The sequence below is a fragment of the Mesitornis unicolor genome, unplaced genomic scaffold (genome assembly GCF_000695765.1).
Source record: "Mesitornis unicolor isolate BGI_N332 unplaced genomic scaffold, ASM69576v1 scaffold10945, whole genome shotgun sequence".
Classification (NCBI taxonomy): Eukaryota; Metazoa; Chordata; class Aves; order Mesitornithiformes; family Mesitornithidae; genus Mesitornis; species Mesitornis unicolor.
This window is the reverse complement of record NW_010184818.1, coordinates 8,769-18,617: the sequence shown is the minus strand read 5'-3', so window position 1 is coordinate 18,617 and position 9,849 is coordinate 8,769. Positions and strand designations below refer to the sequence as shown.

General features: G+C 56.2%; 1 protein-coding gene across 1 annotated transcript in view; it reads left to right on the top strand.

Moving 5' to 3' along the window:
- Window positions 1-305: 305 nt before the first annotated feature.
- Window positions 306-9,849, top strand: part of LOC104540738 (chromodomain-helicase-DNA-binding protein 6-like) — a gene marked incomplete at its 5' end in the record, with an annotated part of 12,577 nt that continues 3,033 nt past the window's right edge. Inside the window, 9 exons of the mRNA XM_010184613.1 lie at window positions 306-514; window positions 1,589-3,130; window positions 3,676-3,824; window positions 4,780-4,986; window positions 5,633-6,079; window positions 6,300-6,302; window positions 6,749-6,940; window positions 8,433-8,552; window positions 9,597-9,701. Of these exons, the coding sequence (XP_010182915.1) occupies window positions 306-514; window positions 1,589-3,130; window positions 3,676-3,824; window positions 4,780-4,986; window positions 5,633-6,079; window positions 6,300-6,302; window positions 6,749-6,940; window positions 8,433-8,552; window positions 9,597-9,701 (2,974 nt within the window). The remainder of the gene's footprint in view (window positions 515-1,588; window positions 3,131-3,675; window positions 3,825-4,779; window positions 4,987-5,632; window positions 6,080-6,299; window positions 6,303-6,748; window positions 6,941-8,432; window positions 8,553-9,596; window positions 9,702-9,849) is intronic.

Here is a 9,849-nt window from a genome sequence, read left to right as displayed (position 1 = left end):
CTGGAGCCTGTGCCCCATCAGGACAGCCAGGAGCTGCATGCGGGGTTTTTTCCACCAGCTGAGAGTGTTTTTTGAACAGTGAGCCAAGAGCCAGAGGGCCTCTGGCCTTCGCTGCTCCTCACTCTGCGCCATAAGGCAGAGGATCTGAGGTTGTGGTGATCTCCTCAGCATGCTCCTCCTGGCAGCTCCCCCAGAACTGGTGGGCAGTAACCAGAGTCCTCTCTGGGCCTCTGTGCCTGGTGCCTTGCTCGTACGGGGACCAGAATGTGTCTCAGTGGTGTTCGTGTCTCTTCTCTGCCCCACAGGTGGACTAGGAGAGAGCAGGCAGATTTCTACCGCACTGTCTCCTCCTTTGGGGTTATCTATGACCAGGAGAAAAAGATCTTTGACTGGGCCCAGTTCCGAGCCATCTCTCGACTGGAGAAGAAGACAGATGAGAGCCTGGAGAAGTACTTCCACAGCTTTGTGGCCATGTGCAAGAATGTCTGTGGTCTCCCACTGTGGAAGGAGGACGGTGAGTGGAAATTGCATGGCCTTTGGTGGGTAATGGTAGGTGCACGTAGCCATAGGGCAGCAATGGTCCTGCTGCTCTCATGGAGCAGGAGAACAGTGGAGGAGTTTCAGGGACCGCTGGAGGCAGCAAGATGCCCAGCAGACTGGGGGCTTGCAAAAGCCACGTGCATTTCCTCATCCCCACCATGTACCACCCCCCAGCACTGGGAAGGCAGGGCAGCCCTGTGGGCTCCAGCCCCTGCTCTCACAGCTCTCACAGAGCTCTCCCTTGCAATCACAACCAGTTTTATCCAAGACAGCAACCTCTAGATGTGAGGGAGGAGAAGTAGAGAAGCAGCAGATCACATCTCCTCCACACTGGAGCTGGGGGCTGTTTGGGTGATCTGTATCAGTGCTTGCTTTCCAAGCATCTCTGCTGGCACTGGACAGAGCGTCCCGTCAGGGAACGTCTGGGAAGTGTGGCCAACACACGGGGCATCCCTTTTATCGGAGTGCCCTGCAGAGCTCCAGTGCATTGGCACTGTGCAGGACATGGCAGATTGAAAGATGCATGGAGGCTGTTTGAGCACTAAGTGATTTGCTTCTAACAACAGCAGAAAGGATTTAATCTCAGACCTTTCAGGAGGTCTGGCATCAGGCACAGCTCCTTGGATGCGTGTGTTAATGCCTTAGGTAGGTGTTCCTCATCAAAAGAGCTGCCCTTCCCTGAGAACCCGCTGAGGGACTTCCAGAGGCCCAGACCCCAGAGAGCTGCTCTGCCGGCAGGTCCAGGCAGGTCCAGCGCGGCTGATGCTGATGGAGCAGAGCCTAGACATGACTCTGAAATCCTCTGCAGCCCAATGCTGCTCTTGGTCCAGCCGCTAAAGCGGAGGGAGTTCACTCCCATGTGTCCAACTGGTGGCAAATGAATAGAAGGTGGTGAGACTGGAATAAGCAGCCTGAGCAGTGGCTACCAGCGCTCCCCCCCTCACCTGCAGTCTGAGCAGGAGTTAAAACTCCCCTTGCTCATCACTTCCTCTGAGTAACTCTCCTCAACCTGTGTAATGGGGCCTCGGCTTTTCCACCCCTCCTGCAGGTCCCCCAGACCCTGACATCTACGTGGAGCCCATCACAGAGGAACGTGCTGCCAGAACCCTCTACCGCATCGAGCTGCTGCGAAAGGTGCGCGAGCAGGTGCTCAAGTGTCCGCAGCTCCACGAGCGGCTCAAGCTGTGCCGGCCGAGCCTCTACCTGCCGGTGTGGTGGGAGTGTGGCAAACACGATCGGGACCTGCTGATCGGCACTGCCAAGCATGGCCTGAACCGCACTGACTACTACATCATGAATGACCCCCAGCTGTCTTTTTTAGATGCATACAGGAACTATGCCCAACATAAAAGAATGGGGCTCCCAGGCCCAGAAACACTGTGCTGCCTTTACCAGACTAACTCCAAACTCTACAGTTCTCCCCTGTACAGCCAGGTGGACCAGGCTTGCGAACCTCTGGAGAGTGAAGTGAAGAGTCAGATCAAGCTGGAAACTGTAGACAATGCCGTGTCCCAGGCTGGGGGCAGTCTGCCAGATGCGAACTGTGAAACGTTCATGTCTAAAGTCCAGGACATAATTTCCAGTAACTACGATGAGAGCTCTCTGCCAGACTCGCTGGTGTGCATGATGTACGATGAGAAGGCCTGTAACAGCGAGCAGAGCTCCCTTGCCCGGGACAGCCCAAGCTGCACGGATGTTGGAAGCAGCATTGCCAAACTCTCTGAGGGCAAGCTGGAGGGGTATGAGGATCCGTCCAGCTGTGATGCAGATGCCATGAGAGAGACTCCCTTCCTAGAGGGTTTGCAGGTGGGCTGTGACCGGATGGACAGTCAGAATGAGGAGACTGAGCCTTCACCTTCTACCCCCGAAAGCGACCCTTCACGGAGGGTCCCGGCAGAGCTCTGTGAAGCCTTGCAGCAGAAGGGAGACCTCACCAGCCCTGCGCCAGTGCTGCCCGAGCACAGGGCCGTGGAAAGGGTCATAAGCATGGGGCTCTACCGTCCCGGTCTTCATAACTACGAAATAAAGGTTCCTTCTGAGCAGAGATTCATCAGTCTGCTACAGGAGAAAGGAATGGAGGCAAAGTCAGGGCCAAGTCAGAGCCACAGCGAGGAAGATGAGGAGGAAGAAGAGGACGATGATAACTCTGAGGCAGCAGCATCTGTGGAAGGCTTGAGCGGCCCCAGGACCAGGGCTGGTTGTGACCCCGAGGCTAATGAACTAGGGGGTGAGGAGCAGAGCTCTGGCCTCCCCACTCCTGAGGACACGTGCCCAGAAGACGTGAATGGCGAGAGAGAGTCCCTGGGGCTGGGAATGCCCGAGGGCCTGGGAGAGCCCGGGCCAGAGGGCAGGGAGGACCGCGGCCTGGACGAAGAGAGCACCCTGCAGCACTCCCCTGGCCAGGCTCAGGACCAGGCGTTCAGTCTGCTGGCACCTGAGACCCACTGTGCCGGCAAGGCGGGCTGGGGCCGAGGGGCCGAGGGACAGGCAGGCTGCAGAGGGGCCCTGCACCCTGAGTCCCAGGGAGTGAAGCAAGAAGAGTGTGAGAACAGAGACGAGGGAGAGAAAGGCAGCAGTGGCCAGAGTCAAGGTACGGTCGTGAGAGCTCCCTCGGGTGGTGTTCACCTCGGCTGGGCAGGGAGGGACCTGCTGTTTCCTCTGCAGACCCCAGAGTGGCCTCCCCTCTGTGGGAGCTGGGGTTCCTCAAGCTGACGTGACCCTGAAAGGTCAGTGGGTATGTTTGGCAGAACCCTGTCCTGAGCCCCAGCAGCCCTCTGCCATGAGCATCCCCTGGAGCACAGGACGCCCTTCCCTGCTGGGCGTGGGGCACTGCCTGCTCAGCAGCTCCTTCTGGAAACAGGGGTGCCCTCCTCCTCCTCACCCGCCCAGGGTATGGAGATGGTCAGGCGTGGGGGTCACTGCAATGCGAGCACCCCAGACTCAGCCTATGGGGGTGCTGGTCCTTCCTGAGCAGCATGGGCTACCTGTCCTCACACAAGGCTGCTGCATTTCTTGCATTTCTTGCTGGTTGAGGAATGGGAGCTTTGTGGAGCCAGCTGGGCACTGTAAGGAGTTGCTCCCGCCTCGAGAGGAGGAGAGGGCAATGATCAGCTCTGTGCTCTGCTGCTTTCTCAGATGGTCCAGAAAAGGACTTGGAGGAAGAGAGCAAGAGTTCTGCTTCTGTCCTGCCTGGGGAGATTGATGACCTTCAGGATGCCAGGGCACCAACCATAGCGCAACTGCTGCAGGAGAAGACACTTTACTCCTTCTCGGAGTGGCCTAAGGTGAGTTTAAAATTAACGTTCACAGAATGTCAGGAGTTGGAAGGGACCTGGAAAGCACCCCCAGTGCAACCCCTGCCAGAGCAGGATCACCAGAGCAGTCACACAGGAACACGGCCAGGGCTTTGGGTGTCTGCAGAGAAGGAGACTCCACAACCTCTCTGGGCAGCCTGGGCCATGCTCTGCCACCCTCACCCTGACAAAGTTTGGCCTCATCTTCAGCTTGAACCTCCTGTGCTCCAGCTTGGGACCATTGCCCCTTGTCCTGGCACTGGACATCCCAGAGCAGAGCCTGGCTCCTTCCTCCTGACACTGCCCTTTCCAAATGGATCCCCATGAATGGGGGCACCCCTCAGTCTCCTCTGCTCCAAGCTCAAGAGCCCCAGCTCCCTCAGCCGCTCCTCAGCAGGAGATTCTCCACTCCCTCCAGCATCTTTGTGGCCCTGCTGGACTCTTTCAAGCAGTTCTTGTCCTTCTTGACCTGAGGGCCCAGAACTGGACACAGGATTGAAGCTGTGGTGTGAGCAGGGCAGAGCAGAGGGGCAGGAGAACCTCTCTGCCCTACGACCACCCCTTCTTATGGGGTGGTTATTCTCTGGGCTCAGCTCTCCACGCAGTTCTTAACCCAGCAAAGCATATGCCCATCCAAGCCATGCCCAGCAGCTTCTCCAAGGGGATACAGTAGAAACGCTGTTTGTACTGCAAATGTTACTGCGGAGTCCTGACAGCAGTGGCTCGCACGGCCCCACCTCTGCCTCCTGCTCTTCCACACACAGCTCCCCATGGATGCTCTAACTGGGGTGCTCTTCACAAGCACTGGTGCCGTGGATGTGCCTGCCCCAGAGCAATTCCCAACCGAGCTGAGGTCACCAGGGCTGGGTTTGTCATTAGCCCTGAGATGACGTACACGAGTCAGTCTTTCGAGTCCCAACCTACCATCGCCCGATTCTGTTTGCAGGACCGCGTGATCATCAGCCGCATTGACAACATCTGCCACGCCATCCTGAAAGGCAAGTGGCCTTCCTCCAACCATCAGTTTGAGACGCAGAGCCTGCTGACGGCTCCAGCGGTTGCCAGCAGTGCCGGCAGCAGGAACAGCTTTGCTGACTCAGAAGCCCCTGATCCCAGCTTCAGTAACGGGGTGTTGATCTCACAGGTACAAAAGGTGAGGGTGCCCTCGGGCAGGGACAGGCTTGGGACTCTGGGGTGAAGCATTGCCCAGAAGTGCTCAGGAGTTTCCCAAGCGGGGCATGGGTTTTCACTGCCTCTTGGTGCCACTTGTGGTCCCCTTCACCGAGGGCTCCTGGTGAAGGAGGGCTCTCAGCCCCCTGCCAGCCCTTCGCCCCTCCCAGGAAGGGGACTGTTCTGTGGCAGCTCCGCAGCTCCTGTGGCTGCAGAGGAGCTCCCAGAGCCAGCACTGGAGCACTTGCTCAGTGGGGAAAGGGGTCACTGCCCTGGTGTCCCAGAGCAAAGAGTGCAGGAGAGGGTACTGCTGCCTCTTATCACCTCGCTGTTGGACACGGCGTGGAGACAGAAGCTGCTGGCCTGGAGCCCCAGCCCGGCTGCCCAGCAGCTGGTGGAGCACCTGAGGTTAGAGTACATTGGGAGGTCCACGTGTATGTGGGGGTGCTCCTGCACTGACCCCACACAGAGAAAGAGCGGTGTAATGTGCCCAGGGAATGGGCGTCCTTCGGGGCTCCTGCGGAGAGGCAGAAAGGCCTGACTGTTAGCGTGGTTTTTGCTTGAAGTGCTGTGGTCCCTGGGCAGGACATGAGCATTCGTAACCCTCTCCGTGGTTTTGATACACACAGGAAGGATTCCTGACCCCTGCCTTTGCGAAGGACGAGCGGAAGCACAGGAGGCCCTATGAATTCGAGATGGAGAGAGATGCCAAGCAGAGGAGCTTGGAGCAGCTGGCAGCAACCCCTGTTCATGCACCCATTGCACTGAACGGCTGGCGAGATGCGGCTGTGGACTTGTCCAGGGCCTCTGATGGGTCCCCAGGGAGCTCCTCTCCTTTCCCACTGAACACAAATGTGCCCAAGCTGGGGTCTGCGAACACCCTCCAGGGCTCCCTGGGCATGGACTTGTCTGGCATCCTCCAGGCAGGGTTAATCCATCCTGTCACGGGCCAAATTGTCAATGGCAGCCTCCGAAGAGATGATGCCGCCATGAGGAGGAGACGGGGCAGGAGAAAAAATGTAGAAGGGATGGACCTCATCTTCTTGAAGGAGAGGCCTCTTCCAACCAGGCTGCAGGTGGGTTGATGCTCCCCCCTTTCACATGGCCCCGGATTTGGCTCGTGGTTCAGCTCTCTCCTACAACCTCTGCTGCCCATGCCAATGTGGGCCCTCCTCCAGGACAGTTTGCCTTGTGCTGGAGCAGGCAGGAGCGGACACTGCTCCAGCAGGAAGGGAAGTTCTCCCTCTGGCTCGCAGCACTCTGGAGTGCTTGAGTGCCGATAAGCGTTATCACAAGCAGGTGTCCCACCTCGGGGGGTGTCTGCTGTTAGAGTACATGAGGAAATGTCCTTGACTGCACTGGAACTGTGGCCAAGAGCCTGCTGCACCCTTTCTTGTTCTGTCATGGGATCCCCTCAAAGAAGAAGGGGACCCTGGGAGCAAGGCCAGTCCCTCCAGACCACTTTTAGGAGTGATCTGAAGGGAAGTTGGTCTTTGTGGGGATGTGGGTGTTTCCAGGTGGGTTCAGAAGTGTCTCCCAGCTCTCTTCTCCGTGCCGCCAGTGCTGGGGACTGAGTGGAAGTGCAGTGCAGTGGTGGGTGGCGATTTAACGAAGAGGCAATGGGGATATATGGATTAATCTGTATGATGGGAGCAATGACCCGCTTTGGGAGCTCTGCTTACCTGGGTGCTCGTGCATCACCGCGTGCTGCTGATGGGTTCTTCCTGCTCCTTCCTCCACGCCAGGACGTTCAGGAGGACCAGACGCAGCCCCCCCAAAACAGTCCCCTCCCCGATGGGCCGGTTGCTGCTACCTCAACTCCACAGCCAGTCCCAACTGTAGGCAGCCAGGCTGAGAAGGCTGTCCCAAACAAGAGTCTCCTCGACTGGCTCCGTCAGCAGTCCGACTACACACTCGACGTTCCCGGCTTTGGCACAGTAAGGGTGGCCTTCAGTGGCCTCTGTGTGTGTGTCTGCCTCGTGTGTTGTCTTTGTGTTAGGTTTTCTGCGGTTGCTCTTGAGTTCAAGGCTTCCACAAAGTGTCTCGAAATGCAGCCTTTTTCCCTGTGCCATGGCACATAGTGTTCACCAGGGCTGTGTGTGTGGGAGGTTCCTCACACCTTTGGGAGGTGGGCATGGTTCCAGGTACAGCAGTGAAAGGCACCTGCTGAGCTGCCTCCTCCTGCCCCAGGGTCCGTTCTCCAGCTCCAGTGTCTGTCTGCCCTGTGCACAATCAGTCCAGTGTCTTCCAGAAGCACCAGGGATGGGGAGAGAAATGGAAAAAGGGATTTGGGACGCTTAGGGTCTGTCTGCATTGCTTCCCTTCACCTAGGGTCATTTTAGGCAGTGCTGTTGTATTAAATAAGGTTCCCAGACAGGAGGAAACATCTTTGCTGTACAAACTGGCCTGGACTGGCCGTGTAGCAGGCTGCAAAGGCTGTGGTTGCATGGCTGCGGGTACCTTCAGAAAGCAGAGCGACAGGAAGTGGAGTACAAAGTCTGTCTGATTCTTCTTGCTGTCTCATAAGCATCCACCTCTTGGTTTTGCAGGTTGGTTTGCTCCAGGTTTCAGCTTATTTAGCCTCTTAGACCATGTGGTAGGCAGAACACAGGCTGTAAAACAGAGTAAGGACAACAGAGTAGGGTGATAATATGTGAAAGACTTCATCTTGGACCTGGAGGACTGTGTGCCTGAGGCAGGGATTCCCAGCCTGGTCACACCACTGGTCATCCTTTTCCTGCCAGCAAGCCCCCAGTGCAAGATTCCCCTTCCAGGGCAGGTGTCTTCTCTCCAGGTAGGCCGGGTTGAAAGCTGCTTGGAGGTCCTGCAACAGCTCAGCCACTTGAAGCACATACCAGCTCAGGGACTTTTCTTTGTCTCTCAGGAACCAGAGACTGCAGTTGTTCATTGTGGTGCTCCGTGCCTGCAGGCACTTTGATGCTGGGTCTCTCAGCTGTACCTCTGTAGGTTGTGGTCCTGAAGGGCTCTGAGCCCAAAGAAACACAGCACTGCTGTGCTGCGATGGAAACGGCTGAAACAGGAGTGAAACAAAGCACAGAGGAGCTGGCAAGAAGCAGGACTGACATGAGAAGGCACACACAGACCCGTTCTAGTTGTATTTAGTGCCTTGCTTACAGATGTGCATTTATGACTTGGCAGCAGGTTACAGTTTTAGGACTGGAGAGGCATCAGAAAGGGCTGGGGCAGTCTAAGTGCAGCACACTGAAAACTCCTTTAAACCTACAGAAATAATTTGTGCTTGTTTGAGAGCTGGCGCTGAGCAGAGCCAGCTTGTGCCTCTCGCACTGCTCCTGCCCAAGTCTGCAGGGACCCTGTGTCCCTCGGGAGCTCATCTGTGCCTGCTGCTTGCAGCCATCCGGGCTCATTAAGCCGTCTGGTCTCATTAACATTGTCTTGTTTGCACTCCAGAATTTTTCAGACAAGCCCAAGCAGAGGAGGCAACGCTGCAAGGACCCCAGCAAATTGGACATTAACTCACTTACGGGAGAGGAGCGGGTGCCTGTGGTACATAAGGGTACCGGACGGCGGGTAAGCGAAGGCCTGTTCAGTGCTCTGCTCTGGCTGTCTGGAAATGCTCAGCAGACCCTGAGCTCACCCTAGGGGGAGATTTAAACCAGAGACGCCTGTGGGTGGGACAGAAGTCGGGAACACGTCACTAATCTGCACTGTCCTGTGACACGTGTGCGCGCAGGAGACACAGACCTGTGAAATAAGTGACTTTCTGTGTGAAGCGAGGGAAGTCTGAGTGTTCACCCGTGACAGGGTGCACAGACTCCGCAGTGGCAAAGGGATTCAGCTGTTGGCTTTAAAGCCACTGTCAGCACAGCCCTGGCTGGTGCTTCCTGTTCCAGATCAAATTGCTCTCCTTGAACTCACTGCAATATGCCACAAATTGTAATATTGCCATGCAGATATCTTTGGTTTGCTCCTCCTTACGAGGTGCAGGCAGAGCCTACCAACACCCATCCAAGTGCTGGGCATGGGGAAGTGGAGGGGTTGAGGGGCTTTTTCTTGCTTACCAAACAAGCAGCATGGATTTATTTGTCTGCAGGTTAACCTCCAATGCACTGATGTTCACTTCTGAATGAGAAGAGACACTTTCCACCCAATTTCGGTTCTTAACCACACCCAGGGCTGTACTAAGTCAGAAGGTGATGTGACATCAATCACATCTAAAACCAAAACTAAAGAGTGAGGCAGAAAGAAGCTGTTTCAGCTGTATCTGTGTTTCCCTCTGTTACACCCACAATGGCTGTGGGAGACCTGGGTGAATTGGTGGGTTTGTCTGGTTCTGAGCATGGCTTTTACAGAAGCTCTGTCCCCATCACTTGTTCATGGGGAGGGCGATGGAACGGGCCACAGGGGCTGAACCTGCCTCTTCTCCCTGACCTGTGGGTCTGGAGGCCGCAGGCACACACCAAACCCTGCAGAGATGGGTAGCGAGGAAAGAGTCTCTGCCCCAGCCAAAATGCAGCCCAAAGCAAGGAGCTAGGGGAAGTGTAATCGTATTTATTGTGTTATTTTACATAACTCTTTCTGCAATAGAGGTCATCCTTCTGCTGTGTTTTGTAGTTAGGGGGAGCCACGGCACCAGCATTGAAGGAATTGCCAAGGTGGCTTGATGCAAACTTGGAGTATGCTGTTGCAGCTGACTGGGCTGACATTGTTAAGCTTTCAGTAAGTTAGAGCTTTTGGAGAAATCTGTATCATGTCATCTTTTCTTTCCTCTCCCCATTCCCACAACCTTTCTCCAGTGAGGATCTGGGAGCTGCAAGGCAGGGTCTGAGCTGCGCCTTGGGGGGTGGCTGCAGGGCCGGGAGTGCTC